Source organism: Vigna unguiculata, chromosome 3 (genome assembly GCF_004118075.2).
Source record: "Vigna unguiculata cultivar IT97K-499-35 chromosome 3, ASM411807v1, whole genome shotgun sequence".
Lineage (NCBI taxonomy): Eukaryota > Viridiplantae > Streptophyta > Magnoliopsida > Fabales > Fabaceae > Vigna > Vigna unguiculata.
This window is the reverse complement of record NC_040281.1, coordinates 46,862,380-46,877,835: the sequence shown is the minus strand read 5'-3', so window position 1 is coordinate 46,877,835 and position 15,456 is coordinate 46,862,380. Positions and strand designations below refer to the sequence as shown.

General features: G+C 34.9%; 2 protein-coding genes and 1 long non-coding RNA gene across 8 annotated transcripts; 2 read left to right on the top strand and 1 right to left on the bottom strand.

The window, feature by feature from the left end:
- The first annotated feature begins 462 nt into the window (after window positions 1-462).
- On the top strand, window positions 463-3,016 carry LOC114176789. Its single transcript, XM_028061949.1, has 4 exons — window positions 463-787; window positions 1,217-1,364; window positions 2,390-2,460; window positions 2,561-3,016. The coding sequence occupies exons 1-4, from the start codon at window positions 587-589 to the stop codon at window positions 2,780-2,782; spliced, it is 642 nt and encodes a 213-aa protein (XP_027917750.1). The 5' UTR covers window positions 463-586; the 3' UTR covers window positions 2,783-3,016.
- A 2,279-nt stretch (window positions 3,017-5,295) lies between these two features.
- LOC114176136 lies at window positions 5,296-7,220 on the top strand. Its single transcript, XR_003602972.1, has 3 exons — window positions 5,296-5,412; window positions 5,524-5,591; window positions 6,977-7,220. It is a non-coding gene; the product is annotated as an uncharacterized LOC114176136 (long non-coding RNA).
- Window positions 7,221-10,023: 2,803 nt separating this feature from the next.
- Window positions 10,024-14,539, bottom strand: LOC114178424 (adenylyl-sulfate kinase, chloroplastic-like). 6 transcript variants are annotated; one of them, XM_028064317.1, is made up of 7 exons: window positions 14,080-14,539; window positions 13,125-13,265; window positions 11,833-11,982; window positions 11,628-11,746; window positions 11,411-11,495; window positions 11,198-11,244; window positions 10,024-10,659 (listed from the first exon to the last, which is right to left on the bottom strand). In XM_028064317.1, the coding sequence occupies exons 1-7, from the start codon at window positions 14,357-14,359 to the stop codon at window positions 10,561-10,563; spliced, it is 921 nt and encodes a 306-aa protein (XP_027920118.1). In that variant the 5' UTR covers window positions 14,360-14,539; the 3' UTR covers window positions 10,024-10,560. The 6 variants fall into 6 exon arrangements, with proteins under 6 accessions (XP_027920118.1, XP_027920121.1, XP_027920122.1 ...); XM_028064320.1 differs by lacking the exon at window positions 14,080-14,539 and adding an exon at window positions 13,564-13,773; XM_028064321.1 differs by lacking the exon at window positions 14,080-14,539 and adding an exon at window positions 13,605-13,773 and having other exon boundaries at window positions 13,125-13,248.
- Between the last annotated feature and the right edge of the window lie 917 nt (window positions 14,540-15,456).

The following is a 15,456-nucleotide window of genomic DNA, read 5'->3' as shown; positions in this document are numbered from 1 at the left end:
AAGAAGTTTTGCAATTAAATCGTTAGAAATGTTGATTATAATTTATATCCACCTTTCATCTTCCATCATGGTCAATAAGCTACGACACAGGGAGAAGAGGAAAATATATTTTAAACTTTTTATCTTTTAATTAGAGTGGTAATTAAAATTCATCATTATGTATAGTAAAATATTTAAAGAAAAAACATTATTTTGCAATGCCTTTTAACATTGTTTTAATTTATTACTCGAATTGATTTTAAGCCGACAGAAGTAAGAGATAAAGATAAAATTGATAATTAACCTAAAATTAATTTAGGAGTATTTTTATTTTTCTACAAAAAAAAAAGCTTTACCAAAATTTAATGAGCTTAGCACATTTTTAGTTCTATTATTAAGCTTTTAATTGAGTCAGAAAAGTAGTTTTCAAAAAGGCTAATTTCTGGAAAGAAAATCCAAGTTTTTGATTCCAAACTGGGCCTAACAATCCATAGCCACGAGAAAGCCCAATTATGTTGCGGAGACCCTGCTTACTGAAGCGATGATGGCGTTCTGTTGTTCTGCCCTGTCCTGTGTTGAACGAAACGTCGAAACCTGAAAGCGAACCATGGCAGAAGGAGAACCAACCAACGGTTACTGCAGCAGCAGTGGCGAAGAAGACGGTGACGCCGCTTGGAGAGCAGCTATCCACTCCATTGCCCAAACCACCACTTACGTCTCTTCCACCACCAAACATGCTCACCCAAATGACGACGACGATGATTATAGCAAACCCAAAACACAACAGCTTAAGCACCATCAACTCAAGGTTTCCCTTTCAATTTCTCAATTTTCTGTTAATAGGTTAGTTTGAGTATGAGTATATTGAAATTGCCAGTTAATATTTTTAAAATTAAAAAAAAAAATGGAAATTTCCCTTTACTCTGATGAACACATGCCCATAACAGAAAGTGTGGAATTGTTTACTAAGTTGGCATCTTTTTTCTAATGGGGTTACAAATAGTTTCATGGCTGTTTCAATTTCTGAACATGTGGTCTGCATAGTTGCAGTTGCAGCACCTTTTTTTTTTAAAAAAAATTGATCCAAGTTACTGTTCATCATTTCATTATAACTTTACAACTCTCTTGGACTTTTGCTATCTAACTCTGATTACATAGTGTACCATTGTCCCCTTTCTTTTTCTGGTGTTTCGTTCTGATGATATGTGGATATATATACTGTGGATGTTCTTGACAGGCGCAAAAGCTTCTGAATGATATATTGGAAAATACAATAGAGATAGTGAGAAAACCTGTCCCTGTCGAGGATGATGATCCCAAAATCGATGAATGCGGCATTCGATTGTTTAAATATGCTAAGCCAGGAATAGTGTTTGATCACGTAGGTAAGCAAGTGTGTGGTACCACCTTGGCTTAGGTTAAGATATCTGTTGCAATTGATTGTTATGCCTATAAAGGGTTCATTTTAGATTTTGGGTAGTTTTGTTGGCTTTTACTATGCTATGGTAAGTTGGCTTTATGAGGTAGTGTTGGTGGCAGTAGGTCACTAGTCACCATTGTTCTTGACTTGCATATGGAAAATTGAGAACTTCTCTGAAACATGAAAAAAGCTGCATTAGATAAAAGCAGCTTCTGGTGCTGGTGCTGGTAGCTTGCTGTTAACAAAAAGTACTACTTTTTCAGAATAGTGCACACGCACCCAGCGCCAGTCGTTAAGAAAGTGGAGCCCAGATCAGCATGCCATGCATCTCTTTTTCCACTCTGCAATCTTTTGTTGACATCAGAGAATTCAGAAGATTAGAGTTATTTTTAGCACTGCTTTGTGATATAATGCTGTGTGATGCTGCATTGCAATAATCCATTTGTTAGGTCGTTAACCACTGAGAAATTGTCAGTCATTGTGCGTTAGTCACTTGCTATAGATAGAGCAGCATTCTCGGGGCCTTTGCCATGACTTATGGAGCATTGGTCTTGCTCAGTTGGCCAACTGAACCAGAATTACTGGTCCAGGTTATCACATGGACCATGTAATTATGAAGTATGAAGAAATTCAGAGTCATACTAGCACATGTTTATAGAATACCATTGAAGTTGAGTAAAGTAGTGGACAACTGGTTTACTGATTGTGACAATTTTTGGTTTGAGTAACTAAACACTAACCTTGAAAAGTTGAATTCAATGCCACATCTTACTATGAGGTGGCCTCCGGTCCCAATTGTAGCAAGACTGATTTTTATTTCTGACACTCACATCCATTCAATGAGTTTAGTGATGGAAATCAAAATAGTTTATTACTGATAACAATATTGCACAAAAGGGTTACAAAATTGTTAACTTAGTGATTAATCTTGAAATATTACCAAATTGCATTTGTATGTGTGGCTTAGGATTTTACATTATATGGCTGCAGATGAACCCCAACCACCAAGGAAACGGCCTAGAATACTTCCCGGAGAGGATATCAATGAGAAATCAAAGAAGGTCTAATAGTTAGTTAATCCCAAAATGTGGTTGTATATATTGTTTTTTTATTTTGTGTGTATTTGGTTATTTTCTAAACGACTATCTGCTATCTTAGCAGTTCAGAAAACGGATTAGATCTGTTGCTGTGAATGGGATAGATATATTAGCTGCAGCAAACGATTCATGCAAGAAGTCATTAGCTAGAGTAGAAGCTAAAGATGCAGCAGCAAAAGCTAAAGCAAAGAGAGAAGAGGAAAGAGTTGAAAATTTGAAAAAGATTAGGGGAGAGAGGTGGCTACCTTCTATGGCCAAGGAGATGAAGGTTAAAACTCAACGCTGACTTTTTTTCTTTCCATGCTCTTAACTTTGATGCTATTTTTTGTATAAACCTTTGTTTATTTGTTAGTGTAGCTTGTTGTATACTGAGGAATTATAATTTAGGCTTGAGACGTTTTTCTTTCTTCTTTTTCACTATATTGTTGCAATTCCATTCAGAAATCCACATTCAAATTTCCAAAAATGTAAAACACTTGCTGGGTATGAGGACCAAGGCTCCTTTTTTTGGAATCTTAAACCACATGAAATATTTATTTATTCTGAGAGTGAGTCATTGACTCTCAGATTTGTTCAGCTCTCCGTGGGGACACCCGTTGGTGGGCTTGGGAGTGTTTTTGGGTCCATTCATTAGAATTTTGAAAGTCGAATGAGAGTACTTATACTTGTTGGATGTTTTGGCCACAAAAAACTTGTTGGATGTATTCACCACGAAAAATAAAGGTACTTGGTGGATATCACACTTTACATTATTTTGTATTCTGTGTATTTATTCATTCTTACAGTTCAGTTTAAGATCGGCATTAAGTAGCAAGTTAACAAGTTCTAAATTTAACATTAGTAGTTTTTGCTTCAAAATCCATAATTATCATGTCAACCTGAAAAACCGATCATAGGTAACTAAATATGTATAGTTCTATATGATCCCATTTTCATATGAAAATGGCGACTATCTGGTATGCCAAACAACCGGTCATTGGTTTTTGCAATGCTAACTCTAATAACAGCAATATTGATAAAAAGATTAGAACATTTGTATGTTATCGACACTTGCAATGATAATATTAGTTTTTGAGAGGGAGAGCTGTTTTATAAAGTATACCTTAGGATTAAAATAAGCTCTTGAACAAAGGTTATATGCAGAGAATTGTAAAATAAGCATTTTACTAATAGATATAAGATTTCTATAAACATTTTGAAAAGAGATCATACACACGTGACAGGTAAAGAAAGATAATAGAAAAGCACACCAGAGTTTTATAATGCTTTGGTTTGTCATGAAAGTTATGTTCAAATGCTAAACAAATGCATTGTTTACAAAGATTATAAAACTTTGTAAGCGTGTAAGTTGTTTCGGGTATAGGGGTCAAACATCTACTTTTAATACTAAAATTATCCTTAAGTTCTTTTGTCTGATATATGTCTCATAATAATATATGTCTCATAATATTATGATGTATTAATTCTAAATCTCAATAGTATGGGTGGTAAAGTAGGTGGAGTCCAACGGGTTAGCCTGTTAACCCGCTAAAATAGAACGGGTCAGGTTGAAATTTTTAATCTGTCAGTCTGTTTTTGTTCGGCTCGTTTAGTCTGTCAGACGGGTCAGGTTGAAATTTTTAATTTATCAGTCCGTTTTGGTTCGGTCCATTTAGTCTGTCAATCTGACAAGTCAAAGGCAGATCAGTTTATGCCTAATCCGTTGGTTCATTTTGATTTATTTTTTATTTATTTTAATTTTTTAAATTAAAAATGATTAAAAAGATTAAATCGTGTATATTATATTTTTGTAAAGATGTAAATATGCAATATTATTAAAATTTAAATTATTAACACTTACAAATTAAGTTCTAGTTATTAATTACAAAATAGAGTAATTTAATATGTAAATGTAATAATTATTTTAATTTATTCAACTAAAAATATTAATTGATCAATTAAAAGTTTATAAAATATTTATATAAATTTATAAAATATTTATATGATTAAAAATGTTATAAATTTTATAAAAAAATTAAATTTGAAAAAAATAAAAAATAAATAAAAAAAGTGACACGTCAACAATCTTATGTTACAATTCCTAAGCTATTTTTTAGTGGACCAACTCAGTCCAACCCGTTTTACCTAGCAAAGGGCGGCCCGGACCAGCTGATTTTTATTTTCAGTTTTAGTTTATTACATGTTTGCTTCTTTTCCATGTTTCATGTTTCATGCTTCTTCCATTAAGATTTACCTTGTAATTTTTGTCTTAGTTTTCAAAAGCTTTCATTGTACTCTCCGAATTTGGAGAAACTCTTCCGTTGAAGCTACATACTCGTAACAAAGGTATGAAAAATTCTATATTATTACATTAAATAATAATGAGAAGATAATTTAATAATAACATTAATAGAATTTTGTTTCATGGACACATATATGGATGACAACATGGAATCGAGCAACAACCAATCTGTTGGAAAAGTTAGAGACGGATCAAGTATTTTAATTTACTGGCCACATAACGTGCAACAAAAATTTTCATTGGATTTTAATCCCTAAACCAACGAGTTCTATGCTATTTTTTTCTATTTCATTATTCCTTCACTTCAATCATGAACCCCTAAGCCCAACACTCTTGCTTGAATTTTACATTGGCTCCCAATCCTTAACAATTATATCCTCTTTTATATGAGAATGTGAAAACTGTAAGGCCCATTAAAATCTTATTTATGTATTTATGCCCTAAAGTAAAGGGCTGCCCTTGTAATTGGGCCTAGGGCTGGCCCAAGTGATAAAACTGAACCCTAATCTGCCCTAACACACTCACCCCTCACTCTTCACAGAATCAGCCGTCACGTCTTCTACTCCGAGAGAGAGCTCTGCTAGGGTTCAGCCGCTTTTCGCATCCAGTGGACTCGAATCAGTTTTCCGCTTCTCGTAAGTCCATTCCAACTTGTGCTCGTACTTCCTTCGATGTTTCTTCATGTTTGTTTTCAGCTAGGATTCCATAATGAGCTTATCTTGTGATCTGCTCCGTTGTTTTTCCAGTTCCTAAGCATACTCTAGAGCCGTGGTGTCCATGGTTGCCGTTGAGTTCCTGTACTAGCATATTCCAGGTAAGGGAAGCTAGAACCCCCCTTGTGATGTTTTTACTATAGATTTAATGATCTTTCGAGCTTGATACACTGTTGTGGATGTTTGGACTGGCTGATCTTCTTGTTTGGGATATGTTTATGCGTGTTGCAGGCGCGAACAGTGGCAAACACTCTCGCCCAAGCGAGCTCGCCTCGCCCAGGTGAGATATGCAGAGGCTCGCCCAGGGCTTTCTGCGCGAGTGGTCGCCCAGGCGACCAGAACGCGTTTTGAGTGAGCAGATATCTCGCTTAGGCGAAGGGGATCTCGCCTAAGCGAGATTGCGCAGGGGCCACTGTCTTCCTTGTCAAGCTCTCGCCTAGGCGGAGGGGAGCTCGCCTAAGCGAGAGTCATTCTCGCTTGGGCGAGACCCTTTAGCCTAAGCGAGGAGCTGGGCGAGGATGCATCCCGAGATGTTGTTTCCTCTGTGCTTGGATGTTTGAATTGTGCTTATATGGATTATTGTATGATGGCTTAATGAGAATGAGTATGCATGATTGGGAGGGGATTATATGTGGGGGATTGTGAGCTTGGCATGATTTTTATATGAGTTGTACATGAGAAGTTGGATACATATATATGTGCGTGTAGTCACAAAATTGGCATGAGCAACAATGGATCTTGATGGTTGGTAAACCAGTGGTATGGTTTTGGTATGAGGAGAAACACTTTACTCATGGTTGGGAATAACGAGTTGGTAATGATTCAACATATGAGAATTGAGGTTTTGGTTGTAGGTGTTGGCATGAAATTTCATGGGTGATGTATGTGAAAATTATTGGTTGTTTATATATGTTGGACTGTGTCAATGCGTAATTCCTTGGAGTCTCTAGGTGAGACTTTCAGGGTCATGCTTCAGTGGTCGGGACGTAATTCATTGGCCCCTATTAGTGGGTGTCCATGGTGGTGCCCCATCTATATGGTCTGGTAATGATTCAAGGTAAGGTTGCCTCCTGACACTCTAAGGAGTCAGTTAGTCTCACTTAGAGCGGACTAACTCCTGTGGTGAGAGTAACAGGAGGCCCGAAATTCATTAAGGGCTAATCTTGTGTGTGAGAGAAATTGATTCATTATAACACTTGTAACACTTAGCTCGGGGGTGAGCAGAGGTATCCACCACAAGTGCAAGCATCCGCTGAATCCGACCAGGCTATATGTATTCGGATGAGTCGAGTCTTAGTATATTGATTGAAGGGTCATAACATGTTTGAGTGATATGTGTATGTTGTATATGTGTATATTGGCTATGAAGGTACATTCAATTGCATGATGAAATTGTTGTTGGCTCTAGCTTACCTTTTCTTGTTGGTTGCTTTGTATGTTGTTCTTCTATCTTCGCGATGATCATCAATTTTATTGATGGGAGCAGACGCGAGAGGTAACCGTGGTCAACGAGGGAGAGACGAACCCGCTGCTTAGTCTTCTTGGGTCGGACTTTCGGTCTTTCTTGGTCTATCTTTAGGACTACAGCCCATGTACTTGTCCGCTTTTATATCTTGCTAGGATTCCAGTAAATCATTTAAATGTTTCTTTTATTTTTTGTGGCATCGTGGTGTGCCTTGATTTGTACGGCGTTATGTTTAAATTCCAGGACTACATGGTTATATTATCATTGCGTGACGTTTCTTTAATTACGCGTATTAATTAAATGAGACGTTACAAAAACTATCATTTGTACTTCTAGTCAAAAACATGAATTTTTTGAGAGTGGTAAAACCTTTTTAATAGGTCTTATTTTTATTATATTATTTTTATTTTAAATTCATTAATTGTCAATGTTCAAATATATGTAAATGATAACGAAAAAAATTATAACTATGAATAAGTAACTTACAACGTTATATTTAATGTTATTGAAATAGAAAAAATAAAAACGATGATTTGAAGTCAAAACAAGACGGTGATTAACTGATATAGTCTTTAGTAATTTAGACTTCAATTTTTTATGTTTCCTTAAAAGATTTAATTTTGAGATATTTATTTGATGTAAGTTTAAAATCTTATGTTTATTTAATTTTTTTTATGTTTATTTTATTTTATTTTATTTTATTGACCATTGTAGACTCATAGTTTGCAAGAAAATGTAAAATATTAAAATAAGATTATTGTAGGTTTTTTTTTTTTTAATTTTGTTTATGTGAACTTGTTCGTAGGTTTGCGATCCAACCATTATGAAAAACAAAACAATAAAATTAGTTTTCAATTCTTATCTAGACCAATTTACTCAAGTCAATCTTTTATGGATCAAATGCAGGAAGGCTAATCTATATTGTCATTCTTAGACATAAATATTTACAATTGCTATCAAGCCTTTTGTAGTAATCTAGATTTAATTTGTTAATTTGCAAAGACAAATATTGTAAATGTAATTTTTTCAATTGTTTGCATTAATAATATATTTTAGTCTATAATATTGAGATATCTAATTTTGAGTATTCAGTGTGTTTTTTCCTTTTTGCCACCTTTATTTAAGAGATTATTCTGATGTGAATATTTTATATTTATTATCTATATTCATTAGTAGAGATACCTCTTTAATATCACTCAGAATAATTTAAATGTCTAAAGTCAATATCTTAATTTGTTGACCTAAATGTGTCATATAAATAACATATAAGGTATAAACCAATCCGATGAAAATTGATCGGATATTAGGATCATATGTGAGTTATAACACTATAAGTATTGAAGACTTGAATTGTTAGTAATAATAAGTTGTCATGCCCTATTAAACAATAAATATGTTTTACTATTGTCAGTGTACAACAATAAATTTAAATGATTATCAAGAAAACAGTTAATAAAAATCTCCTCAAGTAAAGATATCGAGAGAGAAAGTAAAATTAAAATTAAATGAATCATTAATAAATATAAATACGCTTTTTTTTTTCTCTCATGTAAATTAGAATAAATGTTACTAAAAAATAGGTTTAAACACGGCAAAAAGGAAGAATTTTAAAAATTACTGCTACGGTTATCGTCAACAAGATCTTCTAGAACCAATAGTTTAATAATTACGAGTTTCAATTATTCTATTATTATATTATTTAAGTCTAACTAAGTTAATTATTACGTTGTGGTTATCATTTTCTATATTTCATTAGTTTTAAATTATTTAATATATTATCGAGAGAGCGAGAAAAAGGTACAAAACATTTATTTGGGTAGAGAATAAACAACTACCGACCGAAGCTTTTAATAATATTTTTTACCTTGAGTCAAACAAAGGTATTACATGTTAACTAACTTCACTGTTAAGATGACTACATTATAATAGAAATATGTATATAAAAAATGAATTATTAATGATTAAGTGAGAGTTAAAAGAATATGAAGGGAGTGGGCGCACATTCTTTGTAGTGAAGCAGACGCAAGGATTAAACTTTACTCTTCTGCTTTACTTTGCTTGTTAATTCCAGTTTGCATGTTTCACTTACGCGATGCGGGTAACTGCACTAGTGCTGTCCCACTTTGCCCTGTCACTGCTTTCCTAATAGAAAATTTCGTTGAATAAGATAAAACTTAGGAAACATCGCGGAAGCAACCATCGTCTCTTTATCTGCTGCAATCAAGTTCCCTAATCAACAACCCAAAATATCCCAACTCTCTCACCATTGCAATATCGTTCTTCAAAGATGCCACATTTGCTCACAATGGTGGCTGGCGGTGTTGGAGGCTTCGTCAAAACGCTGTGGGCACTGCAAGAACGCCGCTGGTCCTACACTTTTGACGCTGTGGCCTCTGCTGTGGTGTCCGTAACCATGACATTGGTCTTCTGCATCTTGTCTATCCGCAGTAGTCATAGGCTTAGACGAGGTGACATGGTATTTGCATTTGCCTCTTTCTGATGTAACCATTCTCATCTATCCAATAAATCTCTGTTTCTTTTCATATTCATTCACATTTTTTGTAAAATTCTCAATACTTGTACATTACCCATCACTCTATTAGTTTGGCTAATTGCGATTCCTAATCTTGACTATTTTCGTAACAATGGTGGGAGGTGGGGTGATAAAGCTCAGATTCTTTGTAATATAATGTGGAGTTCTCCTCTTCAGATCGTTCAACAGATTGCTCTCGGCGAAACATCCATTACCCATACACCCTGATCCACTCTTCTTTTTTTTCTGTCCAAGCCTATTTTCACTCCGAACACTTACTTTGCATTTTCTGGCCAAGGTTACTTCCTGATTGTTCAAACTTCATTACCGAAACGCAATAAGGTTCACCGAACCATCAGTACCCGTCTTCACCAATCATAAACCTGGGATTCTTAAGAATTTACGTTTCTTAAAAGTAAGCTTCCCCATACTAAATCTACCTTGAATTGGTAATTGTCAACTTTCCCAGGTATAACCCTTTACTTGTAAATTAAAAGACACGTCTTTCTAAACTGCTAAAATCTGCTAACGTTCATTGAAATTGAAGAATTATATTTAATGGGTCACTTCATGGTATCTAGAAATGTATATCCCTAGCTGTGCCCGATACAGAAATGTCGGCAACGAGCACTCCCGGTGTTACCAGTTACTCTTGCGCAATTCTTGAGATGACAGATTTTCACGCTCGCTGTACATTCCACGACAACCAATTATTGGGCGAAAGATGCAAAACAAATACAATAAATACTTTGTTCCTAGGTGGTGTACCAATCGGCGGTAACTCCTTAGTCCTTCCCCATGGTTCTCTACCTTTTCTTATTTTGTCCTGAAGCAGATTTGCAGGAAACGATGATTTCCTTACTGCTGGAAAGGAGAACTTATTGGGAACACCATTGTCCCAACTAATTTCCACATGACATCATTTTAATTTAAAACTGTCATGTAGAGATTGGCTAGGACCAAGGAAGGAACAAGTTTTTATGCGCCAAAAATTATATTACACACAATATAACTATAGGTTACAAGAAAGACCCCTTTGAAGCAATCAACAAAGAAAGGCTTTAAAATGAAGTCATGCACGCAGGTATCCATTCTCCTCCAAGTAGGATATCACAATTTCAGCCATATCACTGGGAGACTTACAGCCATTTCCTTTCTGTTGTAGTACTATCTGCAAGATGAAGAAGGACCCGGTCTTTTGAAATGAATATGAAAACCGGAACTAATAAAATGAAAAACAAATATTGAGAATCCCAGAAATTAAAGTTCAGGAGAAAAGTTTCAAAAGGGAAAGCGTGAGGCTAAATCTGGCTTATATAGTAAATTAGTAAGCTTATGATCTACCTATCCAATCAAAGTTCAGAGAAAGCAAAGAAAAAGATATTACAAAAATGAGAAAAAGAACAGACATCCCTGAAGACAACAATTTTTCCCTTCCAAGTTGGATCCCCAATAAAGCGAACTAAAATTTTCAATTACAATAGGGATAGTATTTGCTATTTAGCAGTTAATTGAATGTTAAAGTTTTTACACTGTTTTTACTAGTTAATTGCAATTCTGTTATTCGTTAACAATGTGTACGGTCGATGCCGATGGTGATTCAATCATTGATTAACATAGGGTTTTACTAAGTAATAATCAGTAACAGATATTGTTGTTCAAAAAACACGTGTAAAAATGCCAACGCAAAAATAGCGACAAGTACAAACCTCACAACTACACGGTGGTTCATAAGGATCATCTATACCAGTGAAACCTGCACCATTCCAAATAAAAAATTCAGTCCCGTCAGGAGAAGAGATACCCCACAATATTGATTAGAAAAAAATAAAAATAAACATGCTATATGTAACCGAACTGATGATGCTAATGTAGTTGGATAACGGATCCAACATTACAGTGAAAATTTGTATCAAGATAACCTTTGATCTTTCCAGCTCGAGCAAGCTTGTAGAGCCCCTTTGGGTCCCTAGCTTCACATACCTGTAGTGGAACGTCTATGAAAACCTGCAACGTGTAAGCTTTGCCTTAGCAATGATTTAAGAACAACCTTTCTTGTTCTATAATTGTACAAAATACTATTAGCATAGGCCAAACTACGTCGATTATTTGCACGACTAATAAGAATATTAATATTACCTCAATAAAATCTCCTTTCGGAAGTAGTGCTCTACATGCATCTCTATCCTTTTGGTACGGTGATATTAAACTAGTGATGCAAATAACACCAGCATCTGCAAAGAGTTTTGCCACCTCACCTGAAAAATTTTAAATAGTGATGTCTGATTATTAGTTGAAACAGACAATCTTACTGGAAGATATAAAGGAATCTAGAAAAACTCACCAATCCTTCGAATGTTTTCTGACCGATCTTCTGCTTTAAAACTAAGATCATGGTTTAGACCATGCCGAATATTGTCACCATCAAGGATGTATGACAGTTTCCCTCTGGAGTGCAAGCTTCTGCTCAGAGCACATGCAATAGTGCTTTTTCCTGCAATTAATAATGATTAACAAGTCTGGAAGGCTGGAAAAGAGTGCGAGCGAGAAAAAGAATCTAGATTCTAGAACAATGAAAATAATGGTAAATTCTGATACATGTAGAAAATCAATACAAAAGCTTTCATCTCATTCATCTGCAGATTATATGAAAGCAGACATGAAGTATTTCAGCCAATGCCACTACATGTTACACATTTTCAAGATTTTTAACTTGCATGAATTTTATATATAATATCCCCAAGAGAATAAATTAAAAAATAAAAACAAGTGCTCATAGAGATACTAGCTGGAGATACTCATACATTAGACATTATGTTTAACAAATCAAGTAAAATCACAGTAAGCATAGTCGTGTATTACATTATACTTAAATTATTTGCTGCGCAGATGGGCAAATAAGACTCACTGAGTGGGTAGCTGATCTAGGGCTATAACAATTTCAACTTTTATTTCACATGAACAAGTGTTGAACTAAAGCTGAAATTGATTGAAGACAAAATTGGTAGACCTTGGTTGTAAGATAGGCAACTAAAAATCAGTAATTTGTACTATGGAGATTTCAACACCGTAACTTGCCATGACAATTTTCAGTGCCCAAATAGTAGAACTATGTGCTGGGTGATTGTAAGCGTCTATTATGGGTGTATATTAACCCATGCCAAGATCAGTTAAGCACTGTGTTTACAATCCTAAATTATTATATTCTAGTAAAATTGAAGAGTAATTAGTATGTTTTTTCTTGACATCTGTGATGTCAATTGTCAGGTGAAAAATCATCGATTGTAGTTACAAATAGATTAAATGAGTCTGGGAAAGATGACACTGCAACATTTGAAGGGTCACGCATATAACAACATTAAAAGTAACAAAAAACGGAGCACGTACCAACACAAATGCTCACTGTTTCTACAATCATTGAATGTATGACATTAGACAACATATATCAAAATCACATGAAGCACATCCAGAGCTACAAACCAAATCACCAACAGAATTGGAATCCAAGATGCATTTAAGACAGGTGGAAAAGAAGTGTCGACTGTATTCTTGCTCAGTGCACAAACCATGTTCTTTACTAGATTAAAGGAACTAATCAGACTTTCAGATACAAGAACTATCTAAAATGCCACAAACCTGATCCACTGAGGCCAGTTAGCCATATAACGCAGCCTTTTTGCTGAAGTAGCTGCTGTCTATCTTGTTTCTGAATTGGACAGTCATGCCACAAAATGTTTGTTGCGTTACCAACATTTGACATCTGGGGGAGATTTTTACCTAGTTAGATAATAGATTGGTTAACTCTGAAACAATTTGAGCCCTAATTCCCTGAAGAATCACGTATTCATTCGCTTCAAAGGGAGACAATAAATGAAGGGGGGAAAGTCAACTACCCATGTGTATGCATCAATATTCAATCCTCACAATAATTCAACAAAGTCAACGAGACTTCCAGTTCCACTCAACCAAAATTCAACAAAGAAATCGTCTGTTTTACTTAACCTCTAGAAGGCTTAGAAAGAACATTTCAAGACTCAAAAGATGAACACGAATAAGAGCAAAAAGTAAAAATTACCTTTTTTTTCTATTATTTATGAGCACGATGAAGATGCTTACCAGAAAAGTAGCCTTAGTAGGCTCTATCAGCTTTCAAGAGCCACTCAACAAGAATCTGTTCGTTTTTTTTTTCCGGGAGAAACAAATGCATCGATTTATATTGAATGTTCGGCACAGTATAGATGAAAAAAGTTGCTTGCTCTGCTACACGCCACTGAATTATGATTATGACCCACGTAGCTGAGCTGTACAATTTTTAAATGGTTCAACACGAATTTCTTACCTCGCCGTCTTTTCTAATAAGTATATGGTTGAATTTGAATGCGCGTGACCAATTGAAACAGACGCATTTTTATTTATAACTTAAAATAAAAAAAATAAGATTCCGAATTTGTCTAAATTCCTCTCCGCACGGTATAAAGAAGCTCGTTGAAATTTATCTACAAAAACGACTCTTATAATTTGCATTTCAGTAAAAGACATTAATTCCAGATTCCAGATCTTGATAGTGAGCCGAAAACGAAAATCGCAGTACCAGGAAATGCAGCAGCACGTTCCTCTGTGTCCGAATCCTCCTTTGCCTTAATTGGCTTCAACCAGTCATCGATCAAAGAAGCACCTGCGTTCTCCTTCGCCTTAGTAGGCTTCGATCTCGCGTGGGAGACGAAGCTTCTGCGACTTCGGTACAATCCGGCGACATTGATTCCTCGGAGCTTGGCCAACCCTAGCGTCTCCGCCACCGGCGACGGCCCGCTTTCGATTTTGCGGAAGAATCCGGAGGCACACGGCGGTGGCGGTGCTTTCGCGGTGATCATCTGCGGCAGAGGAAGAAGAATGAGGCGGCGAAATTAATAAAACCGATTGTCTTCGTAACCGTTTTCAGTTATGGCTAATGTTTGTAATTTATATACGAAGCTCATTGAGGATTTTATTTGACATTTAACTGTTAGTGGTAGCAAAAAGAAAGCAGTGGCGGACAAATGATAAATATTCCCAAACATAATCATGTAGAGTCTATATCCCACTTTCATATTAAATGAATTCACTCTGATTTATAATCTTTACTTATTTAACAAATTAAATATGAAAAGCAAACAAGAAAAATCAAATACAAAAAAAATAAGTAATGGTTACATTAGTAAACATATTTAGTTTTATTAGGATGTCCCTTGTAAATAAATAAATAAAGAATTATCATCTGAGGTATAAAAACTAGAATTATCAAAATGAATTAGAATCCACGAGCCAATTTGATCTACCACGGGTTTAGGTTGGATTGGGTTAAAATCTTTTTACAAATTTCAATATGATTCATTTTTTACCCGGTCTACTATTATCCGGTTCACTCGAATTGAACTCGTAGTAAGTCGAGCTGGATCACTAACCCACAAATAAAGGATCACACAAGTATTTTTTGTTAGATTGAAATTTGCATTTGGGCTAAGTTGGGTTATTTTTTTAGCCAACACATATATAATTTGTATTTTTGTGATTTTGGTTTGTATTTTGATTGTATTAAAGTTTATTTAGATTTTAATTATAATTATAATTTAGTTTTGACCGAAAAAAAATAAAAAAGTTGTACTTTTTTTAATTAAGTCCGTGAGCCAACCTGTTTAACCCACTAACCGGGCCGGATTCAATTTTTTTTGACTCGCTAATAAGTGAGCTGGGTTGAGTTAGTTCATTTAGTGATCAACCCGTGATGAATCGAGGTAAGCCGGACTGGGTTATCTGTTTTCACAAATCTAATAAAAACACATAAAAATGGTAGTGAAGTCGTATAAATAGTTTTTTTTTAAGTGTTATTTGTTGAAATTTAATATCAAGAAACTCAAACATTCATTAAAATTAATTTTTTTCATTTAATTAAAGGATTTTTAATGATATAATTAAAGCATATAAAAGTGGT